The sequence below is a fragment of the Scyliorhinus canicula genome, chromosome 1 (genome assembly GCF_902713615.1).
Source record: "Scyliorhinus canicula chromosome 1, sScyCan1.1, whole genome shotgun sequence".
NCBI lineage: Eukaryota > Metazoa > Chordata > Chondrichthyes > Carcharhiniformes > Scyliorhinidae > Scyliorhinus > Scyliorhinus canicula.
This window is the reverse complement of record NC_052146.1, coordinates 120932715-120948307: the sequence shown is the minus strand read 5'-3', so window position 1 is coordinate 120948307 and position 15593 is coordinate 120932715. Positions and strand designations below refer to the sequence as shown.

At 48.5% G+C, this 15593-nt stretch overlaps 1 protein-coding gene across 1 annotated transcript in view; it reads right to left on the bottom strand.

The window, feature by feature from the left end:
* Positions 1-5817, bottom strand: part of LOC119953971 — a 198717-nt gene extending 192900 nt beyond the window's left edge. Inside the window, exons 1-2 of the mRNA XM_038779139.1 lie at positions 5803-5817; positions 5293-5388 (exon numbers count right to left, since the gene is read on the bottom strand). Coding sequence (XP_038635067.1) covers positions 5293-5388; positions 5803-5817 — 111 coding nt within the window. The remainder of the gene's footprint in view (positions 1-5292; positions 5389-5802) is intronic.
* Positions 5818-15593: the final 9776 nt, after the last annotated feature.

The window sequence follows — 15593 nt, the reverse complement described above, 5'->3', positions numbered from 1 at the left end:
GAGCATCGGGGGAGAGCCTCAGGTGATGTCCTGAGGCCGTCCCGATGGCGTGCGGCGCAAGTATGCCATTTTCGAGGGGATGGAGCATCGCAAAAGCGGCGCCGCCCCGATTTCAGCGCAAATGGGTATTCTCCGGCCTATCACCGAACACAATTCCAGCATCGGCGACCGGGGAATCCTACCCGCTGTGTTTTTCCAGTATTCTCTGTTTTGTTTCTGAATTATCATATTTTTTTCATGATTTTACAGGTTGTTTTGATAGTTTTTCCTCACAACTCCAATATATGCATGTTCAGGGACTAAGATAAGCTTTTTATCCTTTTAAAAAAATATATCAATTTTGAGCACCCAATTATTTTTTTCCAATTATGGGGCAATTCAGCGTGGCCAATCCACGTAACCTGCACATCTTTGGGTTGTGGGGGTGAAACCCACGCAGACATGGGGAGAATGTACAAACTTCACACAGATAGTGGCCCAGGGCTGGGATTGAACCTGGGATCTCGGTGCCGTGAGGCAGCAGTGCTAACAAAAACACAGTTCTTACCATTGTTAACTAAATGGGCCAGAACCTCTTAGGAGAAGCAATCACAGTCGGATTACCATTCCATTCCTTCTTACTAACAATAAAATGCAGCTACATATTTCTTGCCTGACCTTCTGACTCCGGCCTGGTGAGAATAGTGCAGTTTAGCCGGTGTCTGAGGTCTTCAGTCAAGTTCAGTAGAGCCAGGAAATGGAATGAGGTGGCGATGCCAGCGTTGGACTGGGGGGTGGCCACTATAAGAAGGTGTTGTAAGACTTCTTACTGGAAAAGGAAGCCACACCTAATTTTATACAGCATTTGCTGCCATAATGTAGGTACGTCTAAAGGACCCAGTTACTTTTGTAAGGGCCCTTCCTGTTTATTCCCTGGATATTCCCTTAGTTTCCCTTTGTTTTATTTTTGCTGTTGCCTTTTTTGGTCCACGGATGTTTAATGGACCTGTGACTTTAAGGAAGCCATGGCTTATGTATTTAATCGAAACAGGAAGATCCAGAGATCCGTGCTGTTTTAGACTGACATCAGTGATGACTCGCATTGATTGATGTGGCTGGTGGCCAATGCATGGGCCCGGGGGCGGTGCTCTCCTCGGTGGTGGGTGATGATTGGATCTGATCCCACTGATACGTTTTTCAGAGTCAGAAGGCTTGTGCTTTTGTGTTACTTTTGGTTCCGTAGTCCGGGTGGAGGATTCCAACTAATTTACTTCAAAAACTATCCAGCTAAACTTTCTTCATAAGGCTGTTGTGAGGGCTGATTCTCTCTCCATTAAGTTTGAGTGCTATTCTTTTGAGAGTGCAAAGGTTTGAATCAAACCCTGAGCTGAAGGCAAGGTTTGATGTGAGACAGAGTGTCTCAGGGAAGAAATGGGGCTGAGTCTGAACCTTTGAGTTGAAGGCCCATTTTGATCAGAAGTGAAGTGACTTTCCGGAAGGCCTGCTGCCTGCAAGCACTGAATTGAATGAATTACTCTGCAAAGAAGACCATCACCAGCTGTAAACCAGAGACTTTGATCAACCTGCATATTATGAAGAAAGCATGCTGAAAACCAATGTTTGAAGCAAAAACTCTTAGCCTTTGACCTTCATCCTTATTATTTTCACCTTTCCCCCCCCCTCTGTGTTTGTTTGTCTTGTGTGTGTGGGTAGAGGGGTTAAAGCAGTTAGTATGTTAGCTTACCAATATCCAGTTGCATTTACTGTGCATTACATCTTTAATCTTGTTATAAATAAACTGAAATTGTGTTTAAATGTAGAAACTTGGTGACTGTAATTATTGGACAGCCAAGGGCCAAATGTTTTGGGTATTTTTATAAGGCTTATTGGTTAATTCACTTGTGTTGTGACTCTGGGATGAGTGGGATTGGAATTGACCGTACACATGCCCAGAATGTCATAACACTTGGAGATGCCAAAGAGAATGCCCATGTGTAAGGTAAGTGGGTGGGTGGAGTGGGTAAGGTGGTCAGAAGAGGGTCAAATTGTCAGGGAGGGGGTTGGATTTGTTGGGGGGGGGGGGGGTTATCAGTTGGTCAAAGGGGTTGATGTCAGATGGTCTGTGGGGGGATCGGATGGTCAGGGAGTGTTGGTTGGCTGGGCAGGGGTAGGGTGGTCAGTGGTTGGGGGACAGGTGGTCAATTTTGAAGGGTTGGATGGTCAGCGGCAGAGGGTTGGTTGGCCAGTGGGGGGGACATTGAGTGGTCAATAGAGGGTGGGGTGGTCAGTTGGAGGTTGGGTGGTAAGATGGGAGGGGTCAGGTAGTCAGCTGGGGGGGGGGGGGGCTGGGTGGTAGTGATCAATGGTAGATTATCATTGGAAGCCAGTCGGGTGATCAATGAAGAGAGGCCAGATGGTCAGTGGGGATGTTGGGTGATCACTGGGGCAAGTCAGGTGGTTGGTGCAGGAGGTAGGATGGGTCGTGAGAGGTTGGGTGATCAATGGGTGGGGGCTGGGGGCTGAGTAGTCAGTTTAGGGTAGATAGGGCAGTCGGGGTGAGGATATCTGGAGGGGTGGTAGGGGATAGTCATGGGTTGGGGTATAGTTGGAATATTAGATGGTTTTCCATTGGAGGGTAATTGCCACTTCGACATTTGAAGCTGCCAGTCAATTCTTGTGCAGCTCGTGCACGGGAACATCTGGGAGAGTTGTTGCGTGGGGTGAGGCTGGGGGGCTGAGGGGATACCGTAGCAGATCTTCCAGGATACCTCCCAGGTATGACTTTTCCAGAGATCGGAAGTTATAGGACACTGAAGAAGATCTCCTCAAGCCCTGAATACAGTACTGGCAGTGGCCACTTTAATAAGGACACGAGGAATCTACACCGAGTAAAATAAAGCAGTTTAGTTTATTTACAGTTACGTTATATACAACTCCTGGCAGATCATTATTAGGTCTCTTCTTGGTCGGTGCCGTACTGGCCTGACAGAAACTAAATGGAGTTCCCCACCCCTTAGAGGGGATCGCTGGCAGTGGCCAGTATTTCTTGGCCATCCCTAATTGCCCTTTCGGGGGCAGTTAAGAGTCAACCACATTGCTGTGAGTCTGGAGTCACATGTCAGCCAGACCAGGTAAGGATGGCAGATTTCCTTCCCTAAAGGGACACTAATGAACCAAATGGCACCAGTTTTATGGTAATCATTAGACTTTTAATTCTAGATTTTTATTGAATTCAAATTTCACCATCTGCAGTGGCGGGATTTGAACCCGGGTCTTCAGAAATTACCCTAGGTTTCTGGCTTACTAGTCCAGTGACAGTGCCATTACTCCACCTCCTCCCCGTAATATTCCTTGTGGGATATTACAGCCACTAGTCCTGGTGGCACTTGGAGAGCTCCCATCAGATGCTGACAACTCTTTAAGGCGGAACTTCCTGCCCCTGAGGGGTTAAAATCCCACCGCCAGTCTGTTGACAGCCAATGACTGTGGGGCAGCCATTCCTCTGCTGGGTGGTGCGGGGGATAATCATTCTGCTCTGATGCATTAGAGAAGATTAAGGAGTGATTTTCTTGAGGTTTTGGGGATTTTGAAAGGAATTGATAGGAGATTGAGAGAAAATTTCCCCTGAGTGGGGGAATCTTGGACAAGGAAACATAACCTTAAGATCAGTGCCAGGCATTTTGGAAGGAAGTTCGAAAACACTTCTTCAGGCAATGGATAGCTGAAATGTGGAACTCGGTCCTTCAAAATTACCTGCTTGCTCAATTCATGTTTTAAATCTGTGATTGAGAGATTTTTGATAGTAAAGGATATAAAGCTAAAACGGATGACAGGAGTTAAGGTTCAGATCAGGCAAAATCTCACTGAATGGCAAAACAGATTCAAGGAGTAGAATGATCTTCTGTTCCTGTGTTGCTATGCTCTATGTATAGGTTTTCTAGTTTATCAGAATCAGACCCAATACTTTTAATAATGACAGTGTAGTGATCTCCGTATGTGCATGTACACAAGGGGTTAATGTGTAATCAGCAGCACCACGTGATTACTAGAAGGCAGGACCAACAGGGGTATAAAAAGCAACCACATTGTGTCTCCCTCAGTCTCTCTCTCACTCGGGTGCACTGTGACCAGGACAATATCAGAATAGTTCAGATGGTTAGTGGAGTTACGTATAGTTATTGTAGTTAGATCTTGTTAACCTTATCGCTCGTATCAAAGTTAAAGTAAATAACTCATGCACTTGTTATAGTTCCTTAATAAACCTTTGTTGTTACTGGATGAGTTTGAGTCTTCTTCGTCAAGATTCAGAAGACCTCACCATCAACCAAGGATTGAGTAGCACGAGTTCCCTACCACACAGGTAACAAGAAATGGTACCTGGCGTGTTGGCTTTGAAAGAACTAGTCAGATAAGGTTGGACAACAAGAGAAGAAAAGTTTGGATAGATATTCGACCACGGAAGTCTTCGCAGCACTCGGACCTCTCGGGCAAGAAAAAAACGGTAAGATGGACTCACTTCCAGCACCACAGCAACCCAGATCCTCTGGTAATTTCCAGTATAATTGGAAAATATTCCATCAACAATTTAATATATTTGTGGAAATTAAGGACATGACCGCCGTGCCATTTTCTAAAAAAATTGCCTACCTCTTATCTGCGGCAGGCAAACAGGCCATTGCTATATATAATTCATTTACTTACGCGGAAGGGGAGGACAAGGGGAGTCTGCACGTCCTCCCCGTGTGTGCGTGGGTTTCCTCCGGGTGCTCCGGTTTCCTCCCACAGTCCAAAGATGTGCGGGTTAGGTGGATTGGCCATGCTAAATTGTCCGTAGTGTCCTAAAAAGTAAGGTTGGGGGGGGGGGTTGTTGGGTTACAGGTATAGGGTAGATACATGGGTTTGAGTAGGGTGATCATTGCTCGGCACAACATTGAGGGCTGAAGGGCCTGTTCTGTGCTGCACTGTTCTATGTTTTCTATGTCTAAGGACAAACTGGACATAATTGTAAAAAAATTCTGCAACCACTGCAAATCTGAGGTTAATGAGACATTTGAACGCTTTAAATTCACCAGGCACCTGCAAAAACAAGGAGAATCGTTCAGCAGTTTTGTCACTGACTTAAAGCTGATGGCCCAATCCTGCAATTATGAAAACCTCCGTGACTCCCTCATCAGGGACGAAATTGTCAGTGGCATCTCTGATGAGGGACTCAGAAAGTCTCTCCTGAAACACAGAAACCTAATACTTGAAATGGCCATTCAAAAATGCTCTGCTCGTGAAATTACTGAAGCACAGTATGAACAATGTACTCACCGGGAACAAGGCCTCCACCACGAGGTTGGATCTGTCAAAATGGTGGCCCAGGCATCTAGAAGGTGTTCCTCCACCGGCAATCCTGCGCGTGCGCACCTGGAAGTGATACACACACGTGCACACTTCTCAAAAAGAAAAAAAGTCGCGCATGTGCAGATGCGAAAAGAGCACACAGTAAAGGAAAGTCGAATTACCTACCACACAGGTAACAAGACAGAATGATAATGACAGACATGATGGGCAGAATCTTCTGCCCTCACAGGACGTGAGGAAGGAGGCAGGAGAGACTGAAAATTAGGTGGTTAGTGTTAGAGCTGACACTGACACGTTCCTGCCTCCACCGATAGTGAGTTCTAGGTGGGAGGACCCGTGGTTGACCGTACCACCTTCTCTCCATTTGAGACCCTTAAGTTGCCAATTGACAACACCCAAGGGCCTCTTGCTGCCTGCACTGCAATTTCTGCAGCTTCAGCTGGGTCTGCCAGCAGGTGGCATGCATGACTGGTTAACCTGTTCAGGTTGCATATCGGCTTAAAGTGAGGGGGGGGGGTGGTGTTGGTGTCTTGATATTCATTAACCTGTGCATGATCAAGGCCACTAATATTGACTAGGAAATAGCTGCTGACAGTGTTCCCCCACCCCCACTCTTCACCTGGCCCCAGCACCCAAGATCTTCCTAACACCACTTAACTTATTAATGGGTGCGCCACGATCCTGGGACTCAGGTGGGTTGGTATTCGGCCAGCAGCTCTAGGTGGATGGGACATCCTATCCTCAGGACCTCAGTTGGGAGGAAGGCTTGCAGCTGACCTCTTAAGTGCATGATGGGCAGAAGGCATGGTGGGCCTTCCTCCTAAGAATCAGTACGGGTGCTCGTTGCCTTTTCAGGCAGAAACCAGAAGATGCTGCCTGATGGGTGTGGTTTCCACCATATGTGGCAATCCCTTTCACTAAGCATTTCTTCCAGATACAATAATTCACCATTTACAATGATCAATTGTTTATCAGCTGCTTATTATCCTGCATACTGGAGCTCATCCTGGGTGGTCATCTCTGGCCTGTCTTCCAGTGACTGGCCAGGTCACTCTTCCCATCTGCCGTACCCATGTCCCTGTGAGCTCTCCCTGAGTCTAGCACTGCCACTTCACAGCACCAGGAACCCAGGTTCGATTCCCGGCTTGGGTCAATGTCTGTGTGGGGTCTGCATGTTCTCCCCGTGTCTGCGTGGCTTCCTCCAGGTGCTCTGGTTTCCTCCCACAAGTCCTGAAAGACTCGCTTGTTAGGTGAAGTGGACATTCTGAATTCTCCCTCTGTGTACTCGAACAGGCGGCGGAATGTGGCGACTCGGTTTTCTCACAGTAACTTCATTGCAGTGTTGATGTAAGCCTACTTGTGACAATAATAAAGTTAAAAGGTTGCTTTTGCCACCCTGAATTGATGAACTGGAGTCTGAGCTTGAACGCTGCAATGCATCCGGGAGGGGGAGAGGTATCTGGACACTGTGTTCCAGGAGGCAGTCACACCCCCCCATAGGCTAACTAACTTTGGCCAATCATTAGGAATAGGAGGGCATGGCTGAGAGTGAGGCAAGTGGACGGATCCAGGAGGTAGGGTTGCAGGAGCCTCAGCCTTTATCCCTGTCCAGCAGGTTTGAGATTCTTGCTCTCTGTGTGGACATAAACGGAGACTGCAGGGAGGATGAGCAAACTGAGCACATCACCGTGATACAGGGAGCCATTCAAGTGGGGGTGAGAAAAGAAATGTAGTTGTAATTGGGGATAGTATAGTTAGGGGCATACACACTGTTATCTGTGACCAGGATCGAGAATCCTGAAGGTTGTGTTCCCAGCCTGGTGCTCGGATTCGGGATATCTCATCTGGGTTGCAGAGGAACATGGAGTGGAAGGGTAAAGATCCAGTTGTCGTGGTCCACATTGGTACCAACAAGATAGGTGAAACAAGGACAGAGGTTCTGCTAAGGGAGCATGAACAGCTAGGAGCTAAATTAAAAAGCAGATCCAAAAAGGTAATAATCTCTGCATTATTATCTGAGCCACAAGCTAATTGGCACAGGGTCAATAAGATTAAGGAGGTAAATGTGTGGCTCAAAGATTGGTGTGGGTGAAATGGGTTTGAATTCATGGGACATTGGCACCAGTACTGGGAAGAGGGGACCTGTTCTTAAGGAACGGCCTTCATCTGAATCATGCTGGGATCAAAGGCCTAGCGAATCACAACTAGGGCTATAGATAGGGCTTGAAACTAAATAGGGGGTGGGGGGTGGGTGGGTTCAGTTGTAGGGGAAACTAGAAAACCCAATTTAAAGGAGGAGGTCAGAGTTCAGGTTAACAATGTGGTGGATGGTTACCAGAAAATAAAGGTGAGGGGCAGACAGGCGAATGTCTTTATGCACCAAGGAATTATAGAAGAGATGGGGAACTAAAATTATAACAAATTTAAAAGCTTTGTATATAAATTCAAGAAGCATTTGGAACAAACTTAATTAGCTAATGGTGCAAATATAAACAAAAGATTATGACTTGGTGGCGATTACTGAAACATGCTTACAGGGAGACAAGGGCCGGGATTCTCCCCTACCCAGCGGGGCGGGGGGTCCCGGCGTAGCTGAGTGGCGCCAACCACTCCGGCGTCGGGCCTCTCCAAAGGTGCGGAATTCTCTGCACCTTTAGGGGCTAGGCCCGCGCTGGAGTGGTTTCCGCTACGCCGACTGGCGCCAAAACCGGCGCCAACGGCCTTTGGCACTATGCTGCCAGGCGTCGGGGCTGGCCAAAAGGCCTTCGCCGGTCCGTGCATGTGCCGGTGCGTCAGCGGGCGCCGACGTCACCACCGCCGCATGCGCGGTAGGGGGGGTCTCTTCTGCCTCTGCCAGGGTGGAGGCCGTGGCGACGGCGGAAGATAAAGAGTGCCCCAACGGCACTGGCCCGCCGCCAATCGGTGGGCCCCGATTGCGGGCCAAGCCACCATGGGGGCACCCCCCTAACCCTAACCCTAACCCCCCGGGGGCCCACTCGTGCCACCAATCCCGCCGGCACCAGAGGTGGTTTAAATAACGTCGGCAGGGGAGGCCTGTCAGTGGCGGGACTTCGGCCCATCGCGGGCTGGAGAATCGTCGTGGGGGGCACGCCGATCGGGGGGCGTGATTCCCACTCCCGCCGATTCCCGGGTGGCGGAGAATTCCGGCCACGGCGGGGGCGGGATTTACACCGGCCCCGGGCGATTCCCCGACCCTGCGGGGGTTCGGAGAATTCCGCCCAGATCTGGGAATTGAATATCCAAGGGTACACAGTATTTTGGAAAGGTACAATGAAAGGAATAGGAGGTGGCATGGCCCTGCTGGTGAGGAAAGGGATCAGTGCTGTAATGAGTAATGACATAAGCATGGAGATCAAGATATGGATCAGACTGGGTAAAAATAAGAAAAGGAAGAGGCCCTTGGTAGGAGTAGTCTATAGGTCCCTAAACAGTAGTTTTACAGTGGGGCACAGTATAAACCAGGGAATATTAGGGGCTTGCAAGAAAGGTATGGCAATAATAATGGATGATTTTAATATGCACAGACTGGAGGAATGAAATTGGCAAGGGTAACCTGGAGGCAGAGTTCATTGAATTATTATGTTGGGAAACCAACCAGGGAGGAGGCTACTCTCGATTTGGTATTGTGTAATAAGGAGGGATTAATTAATGGCCTCATAGTTAAGGAGCCACTAGGGGGTTGTGACCATAGTATGGTAAAATTCATGATTCAGATTGGGGGTGAGAAAGTGGAGTCCCACACTAGTGTTCTGGAATTAAACAAAGGTGATGATATAGGCATGAGGACAGATTTGGCTCGTATAGACTGCCAGGAAGGCTAAAAGATAGGACAGCTGATTCGCAGTGGTAGTTATTTAAGGAGATACTCAATTCCACACAATCAAAATATATCCCAGTGAGGAAGAAAGATAGTAAGGGGGATAAAAAACATCAATGGCTAAACAAGGAGGTCAAGGACAATATAAAGACAAAAGCTAGGGAATATCATATTGCAAAGGCCAGTGGCAGACTGGAAGATTGGGAAACTTTCAAACATAAACAAGGGATGCTAAAAAAGTAATAAAAATAACTAAGATAAATTACGAAAAAATGCTAGCGCGAAAAAAGGAATAACAAAAGCTTATGCAGGTACATAAAAGAGAAGAAAGTTGATACGGTGAATGTTGGCCCCTTGGAAGAAGAAACTGGTTAGTTAATAGTGGGGTACACAGAAATGGCAGAGATGCTAAATCAATACTTTGCCTCAGTTTTCACAGTGGAGGACACTAATACCATTCCTATAGGAACGGGATATTCAGAAGTTATAGAAATGGTAGAACTTGGAACGATCAGCATCAATAGGGGAACGGTACTCAACAAACTCTTGGGATTAAGGTCAGATAAGTCCCCAGGGCCTGATGACCGACATCCTAGTCTGGCCATCTAAAATGGCCACCTGCAGAGATTGATGGGAAATTTGGCCTAATATAGGAAAAAGGCCATTAACAGGCCATCCCGGGACAATGGGCTCCAAGTAGAAACTGACAATAAGTGTCAGACTCAGTGACGCCTGCTTTCCTTATTTGGGAAGGCCTACATATCTTGGGCACTAATGCTATGGCCGACCGGGACCCGCCCAGCCATCAAGGTGTCCACCCCCAATTAGCTAAGATCGATCAGGGTGATCGAGACCTGATAGATCCATTGGATCTTCACCTGGCACCACCCTAAAGCACGCATAAATCCCAGAGATAGCAAGTGCTGTGCAGCCCACCACTCGCTCTCTCGACTGCAGCTTTAGACAGCCAACAACAATGGTGAACACTTCACCAGCCAAGATGCAGACTATCCATGCCATCCACAGAGAGATCAGAGCCGAGGACACAGACAACAGACATCCAGCACTGCTAGACTACAAAATTACAGATAAGGCCATATCTGCACTGTACTTGCCAGTCACCTGGAAGTTAAGTTCAGATAGTTTTAGTGTATTAGTTTAGAGTTCAACTTGCATGTGTGTGATTGATTAATATTAACCTTGTGTGTTTGTTAATAAACAATTATTGTATTAAGCAACTTATGTGAATCATTTGTCCATCATATACGGGTTAAATACACACTGTGGTGACTCTGGTGGGATTTGACGAGATGCAACAATTGTTGCTCCGAAAGATCCCACACAACCTATATTCCTGGAGACTTGGCCTGAGCCCAAGTTAAGAAGGCAAATGCCCCACGTGATGGCCGGGATTTCAAGTAAATCGAAGGGAGTGCAAGATCCCTATTTTAAGAATTATTTAATAAATCAAAAATCACAGGTGTAAACTCTGTATTGGACAAATCAGCGAATTTCGGAAGTGTGTACTAATTGCATACGTACATAACAGGGAAGGATAGGGTAAATGCTGTAAATTTGCAGGCAAATTCAGAGGGATTAGGCCCAAAACATAGCCACAAGCCGTACCTGCTGTCCGATTGACTCTCTACCCCCTTGTTCCAAAGAGAATAAACTGGCAGTGCAGCCAGTCGGAAAGGAAATGGCCTCTCAGCAGACAGAGAAAGAGGTAGCGATAGCAGCGAAGAAGTGTCCCATATGGGAGGAAGTTTTAAGAAAATACATTAAAGGAAAAGGCTGGCCCGCGTGGCCAGCTTTCTGTTCGAATACCGAGTCAGGTCCTGGAAAGATAGGGCTGAGTTGGTGGGAAGACCTTAGTAAAGTGCACGGGAAAAGTGCGCAAAAACATAAGAAGCCAATGACCGTAGTGTGCTGCTTGGCGCAATTTTTAGGAACCGAGGAGATTCTAGTGACCATCCGTGGGCAGCTCGCGGAAGAAAGTAACGAACTAAAGAAACCACAGGAGGAGATAGAGAGATTAAAATACGAACACCAGCAGGAGATAAAGAAAGCACAGGAGGAGGTAGAAAGATTAAAACACAAACACCAGCAGGAGATAAAGAAAGCACAGGAGGACAGGCAGGAGGAGGCAAAGCAATGAAAATCGAAATACAAGTGCAAGTCCAAACGCTGAGAGAAAAGCACTAGGTAAAAATAGCCCAGCTAATAATAAAGACAGGGAGATCGCTGACCTCAAGCTTACCAACCAGGTTAGCATGGTTCATTTAAGCAGTATCCAAACCTAATGTGATAAGCCTACCAAGACACACAATGTGCTTTCTTGGTAAGAGAGGAGGCCGAACGTAAGGTCACTCGCCTAGAAGTGAAATGTGCCAATTTACAGGCAACATCAAATGCGCTCCACCAGTCCACCAAGGAGCAGAGACAGGTTAACGCTGACCACACTTAGGTGGCAGTGAGAAATGAATAAACTTGAATCATTACCCTTGATTCAGGAAGGATTTATGTGTACCTTTGGGACAGTAGAGGGAGAGGAGGAAGAGATGGCAGAATGGGCAGAGTTACAGGAGAGTGCAAAAATGTATGTTGTATGAACCGAGAGCAACCACTGCCACCCCCAGAAATAAATGTACCGGCTGCCCCGGCTGTACGAGCCACCCCAGCCGCACAGATCACACCGACTGCACCACCCCAGACCCCCGTGATTGCTGAGACCATCCTTGTGCCAACGAATCCGGTCACTACAGAAAGGAGAATAGGGAATGCCTTGGATCCTACAATTACTTACACCACCCTGCACACAGTGACCCAACTGAACAATGCATGCAAGGAAAGTGCCACCTTTGAACCCACTGCTGACCCACACTGCTTCTTCGAACACCTTCGGCAGCAGGAAATCATGTATGGGTTCGATGAGAGAGAGTTTTAAAAAAATAAATTTAGAGTACCCAATTCATTTTTTCCAATTAAGGGGCAATTTAGCGGGGCTAATCCACCTAGTCCGCACATCTTTGGGTTGTGGGGGCGACACCCACGCAGACACTGGGAGAATGTGCAAACTCCACATGGACAGTGACCCAGAGCCGGGATCAAACCTGGGACCTCGGCGCCATGTGACTGCAATGCTAACCACTGCGCCACCGTGCTGCCCAGAGAGAGGAGGTTAAGCTAATAGCAATGTTGCTTTCACCAGTCTGTTAGATCAGCTTTGCCATCACCCCAACACCTGGCAGGGGGAAGCCTAGGTGAAATGAAAGAGGCCACATTAACTGCCGTAGGGTACAATAAACGTGGACAGTGAAAAGGGGAACACCCGACTGCCTTTGCCAGTTGCCTCTGGATATATTTTAAAGCAGTTTATGGGGAATTGGAGCGCGCTGATTTGGATGAAGCCGACATCACCAAAAGGGCCTACACCCTAGTCTCGCATGCCACCGAATCGGGCAAAGAGCCTGCAGAGCGTGCACACAATGAGGCATGGGTGCTTAACAGTCACTGCAGGAGCAACCACCCCAGAATGGCCAGGAGGGCACTATGAATCCAGTAAGGGATAGTCAGGGACCCATATGGAGAAATGAGGGTAGAGGGAAAGCCCAACACCCAAGACAGCAATCCCCAAGAGAGCCCGCTCCACCATACGCGCCCTGGAGAATTGTTTGCGTGCATGTGCTTGACCAGGAAAAGGCAAAGCAAACCTATCCATATGTCCAGTGGAGAAATATTAGCAGCCGAGACTGATGAAAAACTTTGCACAACACAATAGGCTGATTCAGTCAAGTCTCTAGGAGACAAATGGTTAATGCCTGTTATAATGATGTTCTCAGGAGAAGAGTATCAAGCGAATAAGGAATATCAGATAGACTCTGTTGCAGTGTGCAACATAATTGATCTTCATAGACCTGTGCAAAGTAGCTCAACATGACGATCCCAAAATGAAACACTCAAAAGTAAAAGTGAGGCCAGATGATGGGATGACACTCTTACCAAGAGGCCAAATTAATCTGAGAGCCCATTGCAATGACAAGAAAGATGGTCTAGATTTCCAGATCGAAGATGGGACACAACGGCCACTCATTTCAGCTGAAGGCAACCTAAAGATTGGACTGGTAACCCCAAACATGCCAATAGAGGTTTACAATGTGTGAAAATACCAGTGGCAGCAGAACGGATCCGAGAGGAGTACAAAGAGAATACAGGGTTGCGTTGTCCACCAGGAGAATATCATCCAGCAGTTGATGAGAGTGTAAGACCTATTCAACATCTGGAGAAGAATTACAGCTGCCAAGAGTTTCGGTGACGGGGATTTGCTGAGTGGACGCACATCAGGTGGCTCTCTTTCCAGCCAGAACCAAAAGAGCTAATGTGCAGAATTTTGGACCCAAAATGCCATCATGAACAAACCCCAAGGCGAAGACTAACAGTAGGAAAAATGTTGTTGGTATCTCGATGGCAGACGAGAGGGCAGGGCCAGTGAGCAGACAGAATGCAGAACCATGAGGCGACCTGGAAGCCCCGACTGCCCAAGAACGGGATAGGCTGGCAATCCGAGTGGAAGCACCGAAGCAGACGACAACCCCAACCACAACCTCTCCCTCCCCACCAGGGGATGGGTGGAAGAGCTTCTTAAGAAAGGAACTGAACGTCATGAGAGAATCGATCAAAACAGAGTTCCAGGTTGCAATGAAAGAGGTGGTGACGGAGGCGATGACCTCCCTCCAGCGCACGATAGAGGGCTTGGGGAAGAAAGTGGAGGTGCAGGCGAAAACGATCCTGGACCTCGGACCAAAGCAACAGGATCATAGCTCTGGAAGCACATGTGAAAAGGTTGGTGGCGGCCCAGGGGAACTTGAAGGGAAAGGTCGAGGACCAAGAGAAAAGGTCTCAATAGCAAAATATCCGGATCGTGGGACTGTTGGAGGGCACCGAGGGCAGGAACCCAACGGACTATATCGCCCAAATGCTGGGTAATTTAGTTGGGAGGGACAGCTTACCCAACCTCCCAGAACTCGACTGGGCACAGAGGTCGCTCGGGCTGAAGCCTAAAGCAGGGGAACAGCCGAGAGCGATTATCGCTAAGCTGCACCGGTACCAGAACTGGGAAAAGATCCTGAGGTGGGCCCGGCAGATGAAGTTGAGCGCATGGGAAGGTCAGAGAATCCGGGTCTACCAGGGCATTGAGGCGGACCTTGCTAAGAAGAGGGCCGAATTCAATAGAGCAAAATCTTCGCTCGACAAAAGTGGGGTACGATTTGGCACGCTGTTCCCGGCAAAACCCTGGGTCACACACCAGAGGAAAAGCACTATTTTAACACCCCGGCAGGGGCTAATGAATTTGTAAGAGCCAACGACTTGGACAGAGAACAGGCTCGGCAGCAGGGATGGGTTGGAGAAGGACGACATTGGGAGAGAAAAGCAGAGATCAGAGACTATTTTATAGACTATATGTTTGCAGGGGATTGTTCAGCCTCGTTTTGAACTAAGGGTCAAACTACAGAGAGGAGAGAGCGGTGATAGGGAAATCAGGTGAGGGGGCGATGAAGGGAACGTGGGCAGGCAGACAACTCGGACATACGGCTAACCCAGCCCGGGGAAGGGAGCCACCGTACTAACAGGGAGGGCAAGCTCGGGAGGACAGGCAGTCAGGGGGGCCGGGGCGCACCTCAGGGGAGAGGGAGCGTTTGGCCCGGTGGGGGGGGGGGGGCACAGCAAAAGTGAGGGAGAACACAGGGAGGGGAACAAGGGGGGGGGGAGGGGGGGTTGGGCAATGGGAGTGCACAGAACCGCTAAGACACAGAGGGAGGGAGAAGGGTTGGCAGCAAGATAAGCATTGGCTATGGCAGGCAGGGAGCAGGCCGAGAAACCAAGATGGCGCTGCAAGCAGCCACTTTGGAGGTCCCTAAATAAAGGGAGTCCCCAGAGTGTGGAGGCGCACCCACATGATATACACACATTTGGCGGCCATGTTGGGTGCCTCTTGGACAAAATGAAATCCCGTAGCGCAGGGGCCTGACCTCGTGCTGAGAGCAGCGACCGTGGCCATTTTGGACGGCTCCTAACAAAGGGAAAACCCGGAGTGCAGGGGCGCATCCACTTGGTAAGTATGGGTGATCCCACAAGGAACGGTGGGACATAAACCTCCCATCAGGATAGTGACCTGGAATGTAAGGGGACTTAATGGCCAGGTAAAAGATACAGAGTCTTCGCCCACCTGAGAACCTGAAGGCGGACATAGTCTACCTACAGGAGACACACTCACGGGAGAGGGACAGATTACTGGTAAGGAAGGGCTGGGTGTGACTGACATACCATTCATGTTACAGGACGAGGGTGAGGGGAGTAGCCATACTGATCAGCAAGAGGACGAGGTTTACCGAGACCATGATGGTTACAGACCCAGGGGGACGTTACATCA